Here is a 21,426-nt window from a genome sequence, read left to right as displayed (position 1 = left end):
AGTTTTATCTGTCTTTAGAGTAAAAAATATGTAGACTATTGGATATCTTGTGGAAATCTGCCCCATATCCACATTAAGTCTTAATTACAGGAAAGCACACCATTCATGTAGAGAGAAAATCAGTTTCTATGGGTAAGTCAGTGGAGATATAAAACTCAACAAAAAGTTGGATGTAATTGAATTCTACTGCCAATAAAAATGCTTAATAATTTTCCTCACTATTAAATTTCTATCTGACAGTAAAATTTTTCTTTAAGTTTTAAAAGTAACTTTTGAAAATAAGGAAAAAAGTATAAGTGGTTCAAGCATTAACTCATTTAGTATTATTTACCTATCATGCTATGTGTAAGCAAAGAAAATGTTTCACTTTATAAGCAATTTGCACTGCTATGGGAACTAAATTTTCACACTTGGGGTGACTCTTAGGATTTTATTGCAAATATTTGTAAATCGAGCCCTCCCTAAAGCTGAAATCCATGTAGCAAATACACTTTGAGTTATGAAAATGCTTATAAGAATAGAATTTAGTATTTTTAAATGCTATAAGTTATCCTTGCTCATATTATTTTTTGGTCAAATTATTAAATATCTCTGTTTCGAGCTGTATAATTTTGCAATGATACTGTAACAGATATCTAGCATATTACATTTATATATGTTTAGTATATATATTACATATTTACATTTACCTGCAACACATATACATACATGCTTTTATATACACATACACACATATATACATATGTAGCGTGTATAATGCATATAAAATACACACACATGCTCACACACAAACACACACACACCCCCACAACAGGGAAGGAGGAGTGTTTGCATTCCTTTCGTTCTTCATTCCTGGCCTTCACATTGCTTCTGGATTTGAGTGAACATTTTTTTTTAAATGCGACATGTTATAAATTTGACTTTTTTGCAGAAACCTGGGGCTGACCCTCCAGAAGAAGATGAAGGCACTAAGAGAGTTGATCCTCTACATCAGCTGATCCTTCTGTTTAGTCGGACAGCTTTAACAGAGAAATGGTATGGTTGGAAGGGTTCCTAGGAGACATAGGAGGAACAAATAAAGAAACCTGTATCTGAGTATTCTGTGCCACGTGTTCATGTTTTAAGTTCATCTTGATGTTGTTAGGAGAGAGACTTGTTCAAAGATAACAACCAGCCTGGCATGGACCTAGGGATGGACACTCATTCAATTGTAGGCTTTAGCAACTACCTACTAGCTCTAGTTTTTCTTAACAACTTTGTAATTAATGATGTAGTTGATTCTGATTCTTCTTATGAAATGGTTTTTCTCCTTATCACAAACAGCCTTTATAAATAAAACAAAAGAACCAAAGCAAATTCCAGTGCCACAAGTATATGGAGACCGATGGTGACCCCAAAATTTTCTGGGTAGATAGTGTCTCCATTGTGCAGTGGGTCTTAGGAAACGTCTAGAGGCTAAGTGAGCCATCACCTCAACTTGGAGGTATCTCTGAGATCTATTTCCAGGGCATTGCCCATTTTTCTTGTCTTCTGCAGCCTTAGTCATATGAATTCACCAAAGCCACAAAGGGCAAACCTCTATGAAGTTACATAAGAAATGCACTGGTTAGCCTGATCATCAAAATGTGCTCAGCATCTGTCATTATGGAGAGCAACGCATACATTGGCTATGCAGATGGGACATAGCAGAGGCTAGAGGACCTTTATCTGCTGCCCTGCAATGGGAAAGAAAGCCAGTTTTGCCCCAGGCCTTTCCCATTCTCTGTAGAATTTGGGATGTAATTTAATTATAAACTCATATCCACATGAATCTCCTCAGAAGAGTTCATTTGACCTCTTTGCATGCCATAATAATGTACATTTCTCCCTCTTAGCTAATGTGATCCATCCTTTCTCTCACTATTTCTCTCTCTTATTATTTCCTAACTAACAAAATCATCTCATTCCTAAGCATAGAACAACTCTCTGTCTGGCATTGTCAGGTAATGAGGTATTTCTCATAAGTGAATTTTTCTCATGGCTGAAGTTTAAAACTGCTGAAATAACTTTGCAAATTTTAGGTGTATTTATACTTTTCTTCACGTAGTCATGGTTTCCATGCTTCTCAAAAAAGAAGATAATAAACGTATTTTAACCTTTCTTAATTTTAAGGAATCATCGTTATGGCCATCTTGTTTTTTAATTGTCACATCGTAATTTGGGGAATCTTTCCATTGAATGTCAAATTTGACTTCTGTCAAAAGCCCCCGCCTCATTTAAGTTTGCTTGTTTCAAGTTTTCTAGTCTGAAGAAAATTAAAAGTATTACATTTGTTTGTAAACCAAAAAACAGTTTATTTTGTGAAAATTGAAGGCCCTTCTGTAAGGTAAGATGGGACAGCTATTTAGGATCCCCGGGATCTTTGCTTTCTGATTTCAGGATATATCTGAATATCCTAATATTGTCTAAGTTTTGTGTTCATTTAATTTTTAAAAAGGATACTCGTTAGAAAAAGGACAAAGGTTATTTTGTACAGTGATGATATGTTTGCATGTGCCTAGCCTTCTGCCGAAACGCTGATGTTTTCTTCTTGTTTTCCCCAGCAAACTGGAGGAAGATTTTTTATATATGGCCTATGCAGATATTATGGCAAAGGTGAATAAATATCCTTCCTGATTTTCATGTGTAATTTTAATAAAGGGAAATAGCTTTCATCTGAAAAGGATAAGAATCTGTGTATTTGATGAATTTCAACTTTTTGTTTGTAGCATGAATCTCTGTTCTAAATTCCTTGGCAGGTCATCATTGTTTCCTACTTAAACATTTTATTTATGAGGAGCCATAACTTTTTCTAAACATTCATTCATTCAACAAATATTTGCTGGACATTAACATATTGGAGATAACATGTGAAGAAGAAAGAAGGGCACACACTACACCTTCGTGGAGGTTTTTGTCTGATGGGGAAGATAACATTTAAGCAAATAGTTGTAGAAAAACCCTGATGAATTTAATGGTAGAGAAATGTATCAGTCCGTTTTTACACTGCTATAAAGAATTACCTGAGACTAGATAATCTGTAAAGGAAACAAGTTGAATTAACTCACAGTTCCACATGGCTGGGGAGCTCTTAGGAACTTATAATCATGGCGGAAGGCAGAGGGAAAGTAAGTACATCTTACGTGGCGGCAGGAGAGAGAGAGAATGAGGGGGGGACTTTTAAACACTTTTAAACCATCAGATCATGTGAGAACTCACTCACTATCAAGAGAACAGCATGAAGGAAACTGTCCTCACGATCCAATCACCTCCCACCATGTCCTTCCCTTGACACATGGGGATTACAATTCGAGATAAGATTTGGGTGGGGATACAGAGCCAAACCATATCAAGAAATTCTTCGGAGTATTGGAAACAGGTCCCATGGCATAGCAGTGAGGTCTGCTTAAGGAAGTCTTTGGCTGTTGAACCATGAGTTGACCATGCAAAATAGCACAGCTTCATATTAACGGAGTGTTTATGTCATTTACTCCTCTTGACAAGTAGATAAAAGTGGAGTCAGGGTTTTGCTGAGACTTCTCACTTGGGTACCATGTACCGAGATGGCAGCACCAGAATAATTACAGGCCTAGAGCGAAGAGAGAAGAAGGCGGCAAAATAAATTGTGAATGTGTTAAAGATGCCTGTGAGACATCTCAGTGGAGATGCCAAACATGCAATTAGACATCCACATCTGACATTCAGTATCTCAGGTAAGGCTTATAAATATAGACTTGGGATTTATCAGCATTAGAAGCCATAGGAGTAGATGATCGTACCCAGGAAGAGATGATAGCATGAAGAGACGAGGAGGCCTAGGACCCAGCCTATAAGGACACAGAACATTTAAAGATGGTTAGAAGGAAAGGAGCTCATAAAAAAGTCGGAGAGAACCTTAAGTGTGAGTTAACATAGGAGCTAGGAGCTATAGGACTGAGTGTGTGGTCACCAAAATCATATTCTGCTGTGAGGTTGCGCAAGGTAAGGATTGAAAATCTCCAGATTTATTTCATGTATTTCACATGAGCAGAGTAAGAACAGCTTCTGAGGTTTGTGGAGAGGGGCTCTGGAGTGGGGACGTGCTGTAGTGTGGGAAAGTAAGTAGTGATTCAGATATGAACAGAAATAGTATAGTTGTTTCTTCATTGCAAAGATTGAGAGGGAACAGACAGATATAAGATGATAAATATCTAGATGGAATTGTGAGGTTGAAGGGAATTATTTTTGTTTGTTTGCCATTCGTTTGCTTGTTTTTAAAGAGAGAGTAATCTAAGCACACATATATTCTGGTGAGGAACGAACAGAATAGGAAAGGGAATCATTTGTGAAGTGAGGTCTGGAGTCCATGAGACCTGCTAGAGAAGACAGGTTACAGGACATGAGAGAAAAGCCATGGCTTTCTAATTTATTTTACACTCTAACCTACAGTAAGAAATACACTTACCCGGTACAGTCATCTCTCAGCATTCATGGGGGATTGGTCCCAGGACACCCAGTGGGATATCAAAATCCAAGGATGCTCAAGTCTCTGACTAATGGCATAGTATTTGCATGTAGCCTACACACATCCTTCTGTATACTTAGATCATCTCTAGATTACATATAATAACTAATATAATGTAAATGCCATGTCAGTAGTTCAACTCTATCATATTGTGATGCAATAATGACAAGAAAAATATCTGTACATGTTCAGTACAGACACAATCACCCATTTTACTTTCTCCAAATATTTTCTATCCACAGTTGGTTGGCTCCGTGGATTCAGAACCCATGGAGGGCCAACTGTATATTTGTAGAAACATAAAACTGTATGTTTAAAGTAACATAAAAATATATACCATGAAAGAAAAGTTTCATGAAATTTTACTCTTCCTATGAGCAATGTAGTCTGAAATTTTCCATTCTATTTAAACAAAGAGTTGTTTTTTTTTTTTCATGTATCACTAAATTGTTTTTACGTCTGAATGATGAGCTGAAACACCTAGTTCAATAAACACTGGGTTAAAAGATAAAAGGATAGGACTGGGCACAGTGGTTCGCGGCTGTAATCCCAACACTTTGGGAGGCCGAGACAGGTGGATCATTTGAGATCAGGAGTTTGAGAGCAGCCTGGCCAACACTGTGAAACCTCGTCTCTACTAAAAATACAAAAATTAGCCTGGCATGGTGGTGCATGCCTGTAATCCCAGCTCCTCAGGAGGCTGAGGCAGGAGAATTGCTTGAACCTGGGAGGCGGAAGGTTGCAGTGAGCCGAGACTGCACCACTGCACGCCAGCCTGGGCGATGAGGTGAGAGTCCGTCTCAAAAAAAAAAAAAAAAAGATAAAGGGATAAAAGATACAAAGGATAAAAGATACAAAGGGAAGAAGGGAAGGCTGCCAGGATAATGGGAGGTTGGAAATGTTTCCTTTTACGGTCATTTGCTCTCTCTCTCTGAAGACAAAAGTACAGTCATCTGCTGACACCGAAGTGTTTGGTAGAGTCTATAGAGGAGGACTGGAGGAGAGAGAGAAGCACTGAAAGACACATCGTGGCAATTGGCATGGCACATGGGCTAGAAATTAAAATAGGACTCGCAGACTGTGTAGGAAGCCTGGTTTATTTTAGGCTGTTGTCTATGAATTTGTAGTAGTCATGCTCCCCCTGGCTGTGTGAGGACAACTAGCAATTCTCAGAACCAAATGCAAATTCTGAGAAGCCAGGAAGTTGGATTCATCAAGGGTGCAGATTTCTGCCAGAGTCTAGTTGAGAACAGCAGATCAAAGCGGGTTTGTATATTGCTAGGAGGTGGCTTGTTAGGAAATGAAGAAAGAGGGAGGCGAGAAAGGGTTGTAGAGCAGCCCCAGGCCTGGGTGTTCTCTGCAGCTGAAGAATCGAAGTGGGCTGAACAAGTAGAAGCTCCTGGTTTGAGAATACGTAGAAGCTCTTGGTTTGAGAATAGGTTGTTTCTGATTGTTAGAGTTCTTCCTTGTGAGTGAAATTGAATTTGCCTCCATATTTATTTTGTTGGATCCTGAAGCTAAATCTAGTTTCTTTTGATAGATGGTCAAAAATTTGAGGAGGGCTATCTTGTTGACTCTTTACCTCAAGATTTTCCCCTTCATAATTAACTAATCATATTCCTTTTATTGTTTAATGTAACTCGGGAATGTCCAGCTTGCACCACTCAGTTTGTTACACTCTGCACATTCTCCATTATATTCATATATGCCACCCAGAAGTTAATCAAACACGGTATTCCAGTTATGACCTTACCTGTGTAGTGTGTATGGGGACTGTACCCTCACTTACTCTGCCTTAGGATCTTATACATTGGCCATCAATGGCAAGAATGCATTAAATTTTTAGCCAGATCACATCAGCTACCCTGTATTGGACTGTTGATTTTTAATTTTTAAATTAAGTATATGTCATCATTTCTCTAATTCAAGTCAGACCATTTCCCCAAGCTGAAATCTTTTTAACATTTGGTTCTGTCACCCACTGTTACCTCTTTCCATTTATATTAACCACAAACTTAATAAGTATGAGTGAGTTCTCTGTTTATCTAAGTTTTTGGTAAGCAGCTGATATTTTTATACCCTTTCCCAGACTGGTTAACCTACCTTATTTTTAATTCATCTAAACATACTTTTATAAAACTCATATTTCTCATCTCCTTTCATGAGATACTTAAAGAAATCAAGATGTTACTGTGACTGCTTAAAGTTGAATTCTAACTTTGGTAAAACTGCCAAAGATGGATGAGTTTTCCTCAATTATTTGCTTGATAACCGTTTTAGACTATTATTGATTACTAATATCAAACTTGCTAGCAGGTGGTTTTTGGAAGCTATCTTTTCTCATTTTAAAAATTAGCATCCCAGTTTTCTGGAACTTTCTCTTGGTCTTCATGGTTTCTCAGTTTACCAACAGTCATTCTGCATCCATGGATGTTACTTTTGCTTTGAGTCTTGAAACTTGAGACTTGAACTCACTTTACGAGACTCTTGTATGTATCTTCCTCCACCACTGCAGTTCCCTTGGAAAGCATCATATATATCTTACTTAGGTTTTTGTTTTTCAGGTTTCATTGTTTTTTAAGCTTAGGAACACAGAGTTGGGTTAATCATAACTCTGGATTCATGATACACACTCATTGTTCGTCCACTAGTGTCTACTTTTATAAAAGTTACTTAGTCATTTCTAATAATGTAGTAACTACCCATATACCCACCCCCAACAAGAAACAACCTAGAGAATTTACATGTTATCCTACGGGCTTCTCATTAACCCATACCCTGTCTCCCCACACAAAGAAACCATCATTCTAAGCCTTGTGCTCAAGATGCCCTTGCTTTTCTTTTCATATAGTTTTCATTTATTTATATATACATAGATAAATTTTCATATATATATATAATTTAAATTGTTACTGACTTTTAAAAGGGTAGTATGCTGTGTATAATCTTTTGGACTCTACTTCTTGGATTAATAGTGTTTCCTAAGATTCCTCCATACTTTTGTGTGCTGTTGGAGTTCGTTTGTTTTTATTGTTTTTATTGGGCAGATATACCAGAGCTTATCCATTTACCTTTTTTGTTGATAGACTTTTGTATTACCTCTATGTTTTTGCTAATGCGAACAGGGATTGAATGCCTATTCTTATCCATTTCACCTGTTTTGCAAGAGCTACAGAGTGTACACATTTTCAAGTAAAGGAACAAATGTCATACTGTTTTCCAAAGTTATTGCATCAATGGACATTCTTAACAACAGTTAAGAGAGATTCTGAGGATCCACACCCCCTCCAATATTTGATATATGACTTACTGACTTTCGTCAACCAAATGGATATGAAATGGTATTTTGCTGGAGTCATGATTTTCATTTCTCTTGGCTAGGTACTTTTCTGTATTCCAAAAATCACTTCTTTCTGAAACAAAAGAGCTGACGAGTGGTTCTGCACGTCCTCTCTATTATGATGAGTACAGCATCTGCTCTAAATCATGTACTTACTGCTCCTTGTTGACCATACTTTGGCGATGATTTGAAAAATCATTTTACATCTTTGTATTTTTCAAGCCACACTTCATTCTAAATTCTATTCCCCTGCTCCTATCATATATACCTCCTCTTTAAAAAGTCCTATGGAGAACTTCAGTGCATCCCATCTGTTTGCTGTTGCCACCCCTTTTTGTCTGCATCATGCCTACCCTGCTTAATTCCTTAGAATGTCTCTTTACTAGCTGTCATCCCTCTTGGGCTATTTGATGCTGCTTCACCCTAGTGGTGGTTTTACCAATTTGAATCGGTAACAGTGTGGAGGAAGATACCTGCAATGATATCATAAACACTCAACAATGTTGCTACTGTTTTGAGTTTCCAGCTACTGTATTGAGTTTCCCTTTCCTCCTAGTTCTACTCCTTCTCTGACTAACTTTTTAAAAATATTTAAGATACACGTTGTTATGCCCAGGGTTCCATTCTTTCTTGGTTAAAAGTATAAAATGCTGCGGTCACATTCTTATGAGTTTCTCTCTTCTGTCTCACCCATGAGTTCTCTGTTAGTCAGATTGAAATCCACACTGAAAGTTTCTGGGTTTTGATTCCTTAGTCTTCTATGGAGTTATCAAATCAGAAAGTCAAAGGAATGCATGAAATATACTTCTCTGGCAGAATGAACTTTTCAGCAGATACCGACAAGCTGAAGAGCCCTCGTTAATCCGTTATGCATTCGTGTTGCCAGTTTTGAATTCTGTTGTGGATACCTGAATGGTTTGAAGTGTCCTCCATTTTATTTTTTTTCTTCTAAATTATTTATTTCACGCCTGCCCCTTTATGTATTTAGCTTATTCGCCTTTTCCTTCCTGGCAAAGGAATGACTCTTCCTTGTCTAGAACTTAGCATTCTGATCCAGAAAGCCAAATCCTGCTACAGGGCTGTCTAATATAACTTCCCATTTGCTTAGCATTACCATCTATGTCACATGGATGCCATTTGCTATTGAAGAACATATCTTTTGTTCCAGCAAATCCTTCTGTTTCTCTACAGTATATTCAAAAGCTGCTAGACATCTGATAACCATTTGTTTGTGATCTTAGCATATTCTCAAGCTAATTAGAAGTTTAAAGTAGTTCTGATAGGTTTGATGAATTTGTAATATATAGTCTATACACCAAGTAAATTCAGGTTTAATAGTTTTTAAAAATCACAGATTTTTAACTTCATTAGGATCAAATCTCATTAAATTTTCCTTGGAAGATTTTTTAAAAAACAGTTTAAAATATTTTATTTCAAAATACTTTTTTATAAAACTTTTTTTTTCAGCTACTGCTTTAAATGGATCATTCCTTTGTACAAAAGCAAACATGGCTTATGAGTTTTATAACTTAAAAACATATCATTATAATCCCAAATAATAATTTTTCTGAATGTATTCTTTATTTCAAACCTTGTGTTTCTCCTATGTTTCTGAAGGTCATGAAATTTTTATAGAAGCTTATGTCTTTGAGAAAATGTAAAATTTCATATCCTTGAGACATTTTATATTAGTATTCTAATTTGCATAGAGAGTAAGCATGCTTGTTATCTGATAAAATTCCTATACTTCTTACTCCTATTTACTAATGTACATTACTAATCATTGGGAATAATGGGAGACATTAGAATAGGTAGGTCTTAAGGAGCAGCTAAGCAAAATTGCTCTGTTTTCGACAGTAGATGTACAGTATGTATTGATGGAAGACCGCAGATTTGCCTTCCAAATCTGTTTTGCTAAAGTTCTCATGAGTTCTTATTTTTTTAAATCCTGGCTAACTAATAACATGTAATAACATGTAACTAATAACTAATAACAGAGTAACAGAAACTTACAGTAGAACATTTCCTGCTTTCTGAGTGAATCATTAACATCTTTGCTTTTGTGATGAAACATGCAGTTTGACATCTTAACCAGACAGTGAAACTGTCCTAGGCCTGCGTTCCCACCTTTATTTCCTCCTTTGCAAACTATGCTCATGTGCCTATCATTATAAACAGAAAGGGTGGTGCTCAGTATGTATTTGTTGAATGAATGAAAGAATATGACAAACCTTTTAGAATTTATCATGGAGTGGTGGGAAGGGTCACATTGTTTACCTTCCCTTCCATCCCCAGTTCATCTCCATGCCCAGAGTACTGTGTCTAATTGAAATAAAAGTATTTTTATGATTTGTAGCTTATATTTCATTATCTGCCTTCATACACCCCATGGAAACACTGAATGCTTACCAAGCGGAAGAAATACATATAAAGGTTAGAACAATCTAACTTTAATGAGCTGTAGGCTTCTTCCTACTATGGCTATTGGTTAATGACCAATTTCTTTTGGTCACTATTATATTACAGACCATAATAATAAAGCAGCTGAGATTTATTAAAAGCATGTTATTTTTCAGACTCTTTTTTCTTTATTTTATTTTTTTTGAGATCGAGTCTCATTCTGTCACCCAGGCTGGAATGCAATGGCACGATCTTGGCTCACTCCAGCTCCCACCTCCCAGGTTCACGCCTTTCTCCTGCCTCAGCCTACCAAGTAGCTGTCATCACAGGCACCCGCCACCACGCCCAGTATTTTTAGTAGAGACGGGGTTTCACCATGTTGTTCAGGATGGTCTCGAACTCCTGACCTCAGGTGATCCGCCCGCCTCAGCCTCCCAAAGTGCTGGGATTACAGGGGTGAGCCACCTTGCCCGGCCTAATTTTAATTAATGGTTATTATATTTGCCTGTATTCATGCATTGCAATGGCAGCATAAAGAAAAAAAGAGAAAAGCAATCCTTTTAAGGTTTGCAGTTTGGTTTGAATGAGGCCAATGTATGAATAAGTAGCAGGTGTAGTATGATATGGACCTCATAGTTATCTCTGTTACCTATAAAATATGTAATCTAATATTTTATTTTTGTAAAAGCACTATGTATAATTTTCTTTCATGTCATGAATTCATTGATTATATCATCTAAGTATCCTATCTTACATTTAAACAAGGTTGATGATAATACAAATGATTTGCTCTTCTATGTCAAATGTTCTTTTGCACTATCTAAAATCTCAACGTATTCCTGTCCCCCCGCTTTTTTTTTTAACATGTACAGAGTTGTCATGATGAGGAAGATGATGACGGTGAAGAGGAAGTGAAGAGTTTTGAAGTAAGATGGATCTTTCTGGATTTGCCTTTTTTCTATCTTGAAACATTGTTTCATAGCTTATAACTGACATTTATGTTTCTTGCTTCATGGCTTATTGCAGCTTATTGTGTCAAGGAACTGCATGTCAGAGCTGGATGGACAAACCTGAGTCCTAACATTTGCTGAAGTTAAGACCAAGGATCATAGAATAGTTAAATAATATAATGAAGCCCATATGTTCAGAATGAGTGTTCCTGAGAACCCTCAGAGATGAGACGGCTTCAAATTGTTCTCATCTCAGTGATGTCGTGGTCTGGAATTTTCAACAGACGTGACGAAAATGTTTATTGAAGAACAACATGACATCAAGTTTTTCATCAAACCCTTGGTTTGATATTTTTTCCTCAATAGAAGTCTTAAAGATTTGGCCTTAAAGACTTCTGCCCAATTAGATCACTCATTCCATGTACATATGCAGATAGTGGCACACAACGCAGTTTGCTTGCATGAGGTAGGAGTCCGTATATCCCTAGGACTGTATTACGATTATTTTCTCAAGTGCTCTCAGCTTTTAAATGTCCTATATAATTTGAAATGCTGCTTAATGTTACTTAGCCCAAAGGAAAGTTCTTGGTATTTTCCCCATTTGCTTATACTATACGTTCATTTTTTATGAGGAAAAGCTAGTTGTTGCTAACTACCACTCTTTTTGTTTATTGGTTCTTTTTTTTTTTTTTTTTAGAATTTTCATAAAGAAATTAAGTGCAGGGAAATAGAAATTAGATTCTTTTTCTTTTCCTTTTAATTTACATGTCTGGACTTTGAGCTAGAAGTCTGGAAATACATCAGTAGCCAGCAATGAGTCTTTAATTAAAGTGGACCCACAGAAACATATTAGCTAAGGAATGAGCTCAGAGCAGTGACCTTCCAGGATCCATTTGTTATGAGCATGTCTGCAGCATTGAAGTCAATGAGTCAAAAATATAAAAACAATCTAATTTGAGGAACTCATGACTATTGCTGGCTGAGAAAAATGCCATAAGATTAATTTCGGTATGATTTCTATAATCTTTTCTAATGTATGTGTTTTCTATTCTCAAAGTCATCTTTATTGATAAGAAAGTGAGGTCAGTTAGAATGAGCTGTGAGCAGCAAATAGTACTGTTTTTCTGAAGTGCACACCATTTATGGTCTATCCGTTGTCTTCAGAGCAATTGTTTATTGCTATTTTGCTTCTTGTCCTCATCCTTCCTTAAGGTCACAGGATCCCAACGCAGCAAGGTAAAACTATATATATGTGTGTATTTGTCTGGGTCTGAGTTTCGGTTTCTTGTGACATTTACCTTTGTTAGACCCAACATCTTGGATTCTTTTGTAAAAAGGAGGTCTTGAAAATCTTTCTACCAGTTTGTAGCTCCAGTGCAATTGGTCTCTTCAGGAGCCCTTCCTTTGACACAGGTTTATTCTTCTTGCAATTTCTATGACTCATAATTTGAAATGTTATCCTCCAGCTAACTTTGAGCTGTATACTGTGCTGGGATAAAGGAATCCAGCCCTTTAGATGACAAACTTTTTAAGCCAGGGACTTCTCATTTTTGGTGCAGTGTTCTGACCTTATCCCTCTTGATGTTTTTTCAACGCCAGTTTTATTACTTGAAAACAGACATGATGAATGGTATGGCTGGTGAGATTGGAAAGAAGCCTGCTTTTCCATTGTGCTAGGAATCACTTCAATTAGTAACTGGAGATTATATTCCATGATTTCAATACTGATTTCATCATTGCATTAAAGGGAAGGACTAGATGACTATTTCTCTCTTAATATTTTGAATACTGGGAACATTTGCTAAAAGAAAACATTTGGATATAGAATTACAAAATTGCTTATGTTAATATGAACCTTGTTAAGCTTACGTTTTATTTTCATAAGGCTATTGAGTAGGAAAATCAATCATAAACGTTCTGGGAAGATGATACCCATAAAGACTTTTGTTTTTGTTTTTTGTTTTTGTTCTTGTTCTTGTTTAAAAAAAAAAAGAAAAGAAAAGAAAACCTTTTAGGAGGCCGGGGGCAGTGGCTCATGCTTGTAATCTCAGCACTTTGGGAGGCTGAGGCGGGTGGATCACTTGAGATCAGAAGTTCAAGCCTGGCCAACGTGGTGAAACCCTGTCTCTACTAAAAATACAAAAATTAGCCGGGCGTGGCAGTGCAAGCCTGTAATCCCAGCCACTCGGGAGGCTGAGGCAGGAGAATCACTTGAACCTGGGAAGGAGGAGGTTGCAGTGAGCCGAGATTGCGCCATTGCACTCCAGCCCGGGCGACAAGAGCGAAACTCTGTCTCAACAACAAAAAAGCTTTTTAGTTTGTAAGTGTAAACTATTCTACTTTGCCTTCTTTTAAAAGAAGAAAAAAAAAAAGTGAAATATTTGCTGCCAAAATGAATTTTAGGCTGTTCTGAAGAAACTATTTTAAAGTTTCTTTTTAATTTTTTATTTTATTTTATTTTTTATTTTTTATTTTTTTTGAGACAGAGTCTCACTGCGTCACCAGGCTGGAGTGCAGTGGCACGATCTCAGTTCACTGCAATCTCCGCCTCCCAGGTTCAACCCATTCCCCTGCCCCAGCCTCCCGAGTAGCTGGGACTACAGGCGCACGCCACCATGCCCGAATAATTTTTGTATTTTAGCAGAGATGGGGTTTCACCATGTCGGCCAGGATGGTCTTTATCTCCTGACCTCATGATCCACCTGTCTCAGCCTCCCAAAGTGCTGGGCGTGAGCCACCACGCCCGGCCACTTTTTAATTTTTTTAACTCACTATTATAGTTGGAGGAATATATTGTTCTTGTATCATCATCCTTGTAAATTTCAAAATGTAAATCACGTATGTACTACCAGATGCAGCTCTGATCTAATGGGTATAATGGTTAATGGCATATAATGAGCCTAACACTAATATATTATGGGCTTATATAATAGATAAGAATAGGTATAATAATAATTAGGTAGATTTTGATTTTTTATCATTAATTGTTTCATATAAAATTTCTGTGAATTGTTGAGGGATGAAAACCTGAAGGGATCACCTAACATCAAATAAAGAACTGATTTCCTAAGTAGCATAAAAGTTAATGCCTCAAGAATGTGTTGATAGTTGGATGATGGGGCTGGATGATGGAGAAGGTGTTGCTAGCCAACAAAACCATTTTACCTTGAAAGAGGAATGCAGTTTCAGAGAGATCAGTTTGATAAATAGGGTCAAATTTAGTGACATTAGAAAGGTTCCTTATTCAGAAAGGAAGTCTGAAAGACAACTAGTGGTGGCATCTAATATTTAGACACTAGGATTCAGGCCAGACAAAGGACAAGAAATCAAATGAGATACGGAGCGTGACCCGAGAGAAAGGGCTACCTTTGAACTTAGAACAGTGTACAAGTATTCCCATGATGGTGAAACCTAGCAATTAATCCCAAAACAGAGGATATAGACCAGCAGGTATGACTGTCTCAGCAAGAGGCAGGCTTTTGAAGTGCTGGGAATTGCCACACATTTATAGGTGTAATGCGGGACACCAGATTTGGGGATTTGCACTTCCTAATGAGATTTTTTTTTTAGCGATCTCCATCCGATTTGGGACTATAATTCACACCAAATTTATGTAACATGCTACTCTTAACAAAATACTGTGTAAGTGGTATGAAATAATACAAAGTTGAGAAACAGAGATATATCTAATTAATTCCTTCTAAAGATACTCTTCTCTGAGATTGACTATGTGATACCAACAAAACCACTGAAAAATGTATTGTTTATAAATGTAGTAATCTACCATACTTTTTACACGGAGATGTCTATTTGACATAATTAGACATGGTCTAATAGTGGGGTTATTCACATAAGCTACAAATATGAAAGGCTATTTGTCACTTTCAATAATTCTTATAATGAATTATATCAAATAAGTTTGGAAATCACACAAAGTGTGTGGTAATTGAATTCTATCCCTGTAGCTGGTTAATTATTAATATTTGCTATAGTTTCTATTTAAATTCTTTCCCTGTAAAGTAGTCCATAAAGTCACTGAGAAGAGAAACAAAGTAGGTAAAAAGAAAAGTGGTGTTATAGGGAAATTCTCCATGAAGAATGCAGTAAAGCTCAAAAAACATGGAAAACAAGGAAAGAGGAATGACTTGCCAGCTTGTTTCTTCTTCTATCACATATGTGTATTATTGACATGATCCTGTTAAATTAAAACTTGCCTGATTTAACCTGATTACAAAATTCCCTCTTTCATCTGTAATATATGTAAATATGCTTTTGCTATAACTACTTATTAAGTAACTTTATTGTATATTTAGTTAATTAATTTTTAGGTTTGGAGCAACTTCTGTATCAAAAGCATTAAAAGGGAGAGTTAAATCTTATAAAGAAGCTGACATTAATTGGAAGGGAAGAAATGCTTTATCAGTTACCTGAAAACATAATTATTGGAGTTGAATGCTAGATTTCACTTTTTAATTTTTGCTAAGGCAAATAATAATAATAATATTTCAAATAACATCATTTTTCTGAGCATTATGGGTTTTTCTCACCTAGATCAACAAAGAGCTTTGATACTGCAGTAGACCACATTTATTAACTGATTTTATAAAAAACTCAGAAACATTCTTTAGATGGTTACTTCGTTTATTGCTCTTCTCTAAAATCTGAGCATATAGCATTAAATAATAATTTAGTGAAAACATTTCTTTAGAATATTAAGGTACTATAATATAGATTTCTTGTTTACTGCTAAATCTAAATTAATGACAGTGAAGCTTAGATAAGCGAGAGGAATGGAGTGTTAACTCATCTTCCAGGCCATCTTTCTCAAATATTAGGCAAACTGCATCTTCCTTTTGGTGAATGTCCAATTTCTAATTCACAGATGAATTATCTGATGAGTCTGAGGTCCTATTTTTCTGTACTATTGATTGAAGAGAATTTCTTTTGTGTTAAATTCTAAATATGCCTATGGCAGAGTTGGTAATTCTGTAATAAATACTTAGGAAACCAGCATATTCTCTCAGATGGACCTGAGACACAAATAAAATATTGTCATACCTGATAACATACTCAAACCAATACCCAGCTCGTATCCCACAGTATGTGCCATTAAATATGGAAGAACCAATTTAGGTCCAAAATGTTTTAAGGATTGATATTATGTAGCACTACCCCAATGTTAAAAAATTTTTGTCTGGCCCATCCATGAATCTAACTTTTAATAGAATACAATGTTTTGGTAATCCTACAAGAATGAATTGGCTGTAAGATATACTGCCCCCCATGGCTACATAATTTGAACTTTGAATGGGTTTATTTGGTGCTTTTCGTAGTAATACAACATTTTAAATTAAAAAGTCTTCCTGAATCTTAGCAAAGAGAATTTTTAAATGCATAAAAATGGAAGATATAGCTATGGATATAAAATATTGAAACATTCCATATATCAAGAAAATTTATAATTCTTTAGTTCCTACTGCAGGAGGTATGTGGTATCCAAAATATGGACTAAAGCATTAAGAGTTGCTTTTCATACTATTGAATCATAGAGGGGAAGAGGGAAGGAATTTTGACGGCCAGTGTCCTCCAGTACTCACTCTGATTGCTGCAGTCTGCCAACTACTTTTTATACAATAAAATTACGTATCTCAAGTAATCATCTCGTGTCTTAGCTCAGATTTCCTAGAAAACACAGGCAAAAGCTTATGTGCTAACACTTTACTGGGGGAAGGGGTGTTACAATCCCAGGGAATTAAGAGTTAGGGAAATAGAGAAACGATACAGGGAATGAGGGAGGGCAAATAGAAGACTGAGTATTCCTGAGCTGGTCATAGCCGTTGAGCAGTTCAGCTTCTTGCTCAGTTGTGTGGGATGCCTCCTGAGAGACCATACGCGTCACAGAACAGAACAGTGCCTCCTGGGGAAGGAGGATGGGCACTTCATATGCAGGTGCCTTACATCTCCTGTCACTTACTGGTCACAGAGGGTTAATTTCATCATTCTTTCTGCTGATATTAACCAGTTCTTCCAGGCAACCCCTGGGGAAGCCAGAGCCGCCTTGAGTACAGCCTGTTGAGTGTCCAGGCTCCACAGTCTCTCCTTATCCATTAACATGGGGTCTCCTTGGTGAGTGGTAATGATGGTAGCAGCTGGCTTTCATAAGCACACAGTGTGGTAGCAGTCATTTCTAGGGCCATTCTGGCTCAGAAGCAAGGCAAGTAGCCAAGGCTTAGAGAGAAGGGCATAGGTTGGGGTGGGGATCCTGGCCTTGATACAAGGAAGACTCCCAGAAAGCACAGCCCCCTATATTGTATACGGTAATTCATGCATATGAGTATGTGGACCAAAATAGCAGTCTGTGTAGGAGACATGCAGCTGGCCCTCTGTATTTGTGGTTTCCACATCTTGGATTCAACCAACTACAGATTTAAATATTCGAGAAAAATATTTGCTGCTTTACCCGACAAATACAGACTATTTTCCCTTGTCACTGTTCCCAAAACAACACAGCATAACAACTATTTACATAGCATTTACATTTTGTATTAGGCATTGTAAGGGATCTAGAGATTATTTAAGGTAGACAGGAGGATGTACGTAGGTTATGTGCAAACACTATACCATTTTATATAAGGGACAGACGTTAATATCTGTAGGATGTCCCGGAACATGTATGGACATATATACTTGTGCACACTTTTCATATGCACAGTAATTTAACTTCATGTGTTGTCATTAAAAAATCTCAGTTGAAGCTTATACATGAGCAGATTATGTACAGTAAATGGAAGGCAACAGACTCATTAAGAGCAGACACTCAGATGGACTTCCTGTGTTTGAATCCCAGCTTGAACACCTAGCTGTGTGAGCAGAAGCCTCAATTTTTCTGTCTATAAAGTAGGTCTAATTATAGTATCCACTTCACAGAGTTGTTATGAGGACTAAATTAGACAATATATATAAGGCACTCAGAACATTGACTATCATGTAACCATCCCTAAATATTTGCTATTATTATTATAATTAATCAATTTCACTTTCTCTGCTAAAAACAAGTCAGGGAAGTCCATACTACAGTGTGGTGAACACAAACCACACAACACAGGAGACCGGGATTACCAGCCAGGTGCCGTGTGACCTCAGCCTCTCTGTTTCTCAGCTTTCTGTTCTTTGAACAAAGAGCTTTGAACTCTCAGGTGTCAAATCCACCTTTAACAGTTGTGTGGTTTGCTATCAGGTATAAATTCTCTTCATTTTTAAGGGCAATTTCGCAGTTCCTCTAATTGCATAAGTATTGATGAAAACATGCAAGTTTTTATCACTTTTTATCGTTTGTGGAGGATTGCAAAAGAAAATAAACTCCATGTGTTTTAGAACAGGAATGTGACAACAAAAATGTGTTATAGAAAATAACGTCAGCCAGGCATGGTGGATCATGCCTGTAATCCCAGCACTTTGGGAGGCCGAGGTGGGTGGATCATCTGAGGTCAGGAGTTCGACACCAGCCCAGGCAACATGGTGAAATCTCATCTCTACTAAAAATACAAAAATTAGCTGGGCATGGTGGTGGGGGCCTATAATCCCAGCTACTCGGGAGGTCGAGGCACGAGAATCGCTTGAACCCAGGAGGCAGAGGTTGCAGTGAGCCAAGATCGCACCATTGCACTCCAGGCTGGGCAGCAGAGTGAGACTCCATCTTAAAAAAAAAAGAAAAGAATGTCTTCTGTACATACATATGTATCCCGCCTTTTCCTAGTTTAGTGTTTAAAGAATCACAGAATTACACGTAACACGGTAAGCTGAAGGGGGAAAAAAAAACAAACTATTGAAAGACAAATAGTAGGGCCTTCCAGAAATAGATTCATCTAGAAACCCATGCCATGGAGTCTTGTCAGTTTAATGTGGATTGTCAGAATATCTGACTCCAGGCTTTCTAGGAGCCAATGTGAAATTACATACATTTAACATAAATTACATGAAATGACATAAATGTAAATTATATAAGTGTAGGAGCCAACATGAAATTACATAAATGTAATACAATTTAATAATATAATGAACTTTATGTGATTTATCTAATATTCATAAATTTCATTATAGATATCAATATCATTAAATGTAATATGTAATATATAAAACATTGATATTAGGAATATTAAATATAATAATATTTAAAATATAGTCTTCCTGACTGGAAAAAGCAAATTGCTAAAGTTAAAATTCAGTAGCATTTTTTCCCCTGAGGATGACAAAAAATGTCCTCAACAATTCAGTTAACATCATTTTTTGACAATCTATGCAATAGAGTCCAGTTGTGCAGATGCTACCTGGAATAGCGTAAAATGGGTACCAAGTATCTGGAAGAATTGAAGAAATACACATGTGCCACCTTTCCAGATAGTCTCCAGAAAAATCCTCTTCCCAGCTAGACAGATAATTCTTGGCAGGGGATTTGGGACTGTGTTGAATACTTAGAGCACAGCTGTTTCTCAAGAGTTGATCTGGGGTAGGGTTAATACCCATTCATGAAGACCTAGAATTACAGACACTAGAGCTTCTACAGCTGTGAGTTTTCAAAATTCAAGTAATGAGCTGCTCTGATCCCATCTATGATCAAAGTTATTCTGACTTCCCATTTTCCCACTAATTAGTCCACCACTCTGGCACCCTCGTGACCTAACCAAAGCTTTGTATCCTTAGTGGCCCCAAGTTTTCTTCTTGTTCTTATTCTCTCTTTTGTCAGGCTATCCTAGAAGAGAAAGAACTGCATAGTACTTGCTTTCTGTATTCAAGGCAGTATTCAGTGCTTTTTAAGGCTTAAACAAATAAGTAGGTAAATGACCACTGTTTTAAATCAATATTGCATTTAGGAATAAACTACATTCCCTCTAATGATAAGTCAGCTTAACTTTCCTAATTTGATAACTTCTGATTTTAGAGTTACTCATCTTTTCTTTCCTTTTTGTACCTTGTTAATTAAGCTTTCGGTGGTAAAGTGCAAATTGTGACAATTGGGCCCTGAAATAGAAAATTATTTCAACTTAGTTGAGTTCTATTGCTTTTGCATCGTTTTAAATTACTTCTAAATATGCTGAATCCCTGAGAAACAATATTCCACCCAAAATGCAAGTGTATATAATATTGGAAGAATTAAACTGTAAAGTCATATTACACAGGATATCTAACGTCAAAGCTTCTAGTGCATTAACTGACTTGCTTGACCCTGGTTTAGTGTTTCTTTTGTCTCTGTAGATTAGTCAAACTTTGATACCATTTTTACAGAGTGTTAAAGAGACAGCATTAGAAACTTTGCTTAGCCTATCAAGAAGTAGAATTCTGGAAGATTATCATACTGTTTGAAAGATCAGTAATAAAGAGTGGATAATGATGAAAGATCTGAACAAAAAATTAAATGAGCTAAAGCCCACAATTTGATTATTATTTGTATGTGTATAATTCTGAAGACCTCTTTAAGCATGAACTGAAAAACAAACTTTTAGAGCTACTAATTTTGCAGCACTTCAAACAAAAAAGATAACATTTGTAATATTTTAGATTAATTGTGATCACAGACTATAGGATATCACATCATTTAGTTCTGTCATTTATTCATGCAAATTTTCTTGAACACCTTTTATTTTCAGAAAACTGTACTGGATGTATAGTATGTGTGTACTGGTGTGGTTAAAACAAAGAAAGCCTCCTGCCTTCATGGATCTTCTAGGAAATTTCATGTATATTTATTTATTTATTGATTGATTGGCAAGGTCTTGCTCTGTTGCTCAGGCTGGAGTGCATTGGCGCAATCCTGGCCTCCAGTGATTCTCCCACCTGGGCCTACAGGTGCACACCACGAAGCCTGGCTATTTTTAGTTTTTTGCAGAGACAGGGTCTTGCTATTTGCCCAGGCTGGTCTAGAGCTCCTGGGCTCAAGCAATCCTCCTACTTCAGCCTCCCAAAGTGCTGGGGTTACAGGCATGAGCCACCGTGCCTGGCTTATTTATTTAATTTAAAAAAAAAAAAAAGTTAGGAACCACTCGTTTTAAACAAAATTATAATCTTGGTATTTTCCCATCACTGTGAGTCAATGCTACAGAAATGTAGCTAATCTACATTTTTCAGGAACTGGAATACAACAGAAAAAAAGTAATTGAAGTGGAGGAGGTGTCTCTTATCCATGCTTTTGACTTTCCTTAGTCTGAGTTGACCTGTTT

At 36.8% G+C, this 21,426-nt stretch overlaps 1 protein-coding gene across 1 annotated transcript in view; it reads left to right on the top strand.

Moving 5' to 3' along the window:
- The window catches only part of RYR2 (ryanodine receptor 2 (cardiac)), a 620,934-nt gene that overhangs the window by 508,554 nt on the left and 90,954 nt on the right, over nucleotides 1-21,426 (top strand). The window contains 4 exon segments of the mRNA XM_011976391.1: nucleotides 932-1,035; nucleotides 2,583-2,634; nucleotides 11,135-11,188; nucleotides 12,425-12,448. Coding sequence (XP_011831781.1) covers nucleotides 932-1,035; nucleotides 2,583-2,634; nucleotides 11,135-11,188; nucleotides 12,425-12,448 — 234 coding nt within the window.

This window comes from Mandrillus leucophaeus, unplaced genomic scaffold, assembly GCF_000951045.1.
Source record: "Mandrillus leucophaeus isolate KB7577 unplaced genomic scaffold, Mleu.le_1.0 Scaffold165, whole genome shotgun sequence".
NCBI classification, from domain to species: domain Eukaryota; kingdom Metazoa; phylum Chordata; class Mammalia; order Primates; family Cercopithecidae; genus Mandrillus; species Mandrillus leucophaeus.
This window is presented reverse-complemented; position numbering and strand designations above follow the sequence as displayed.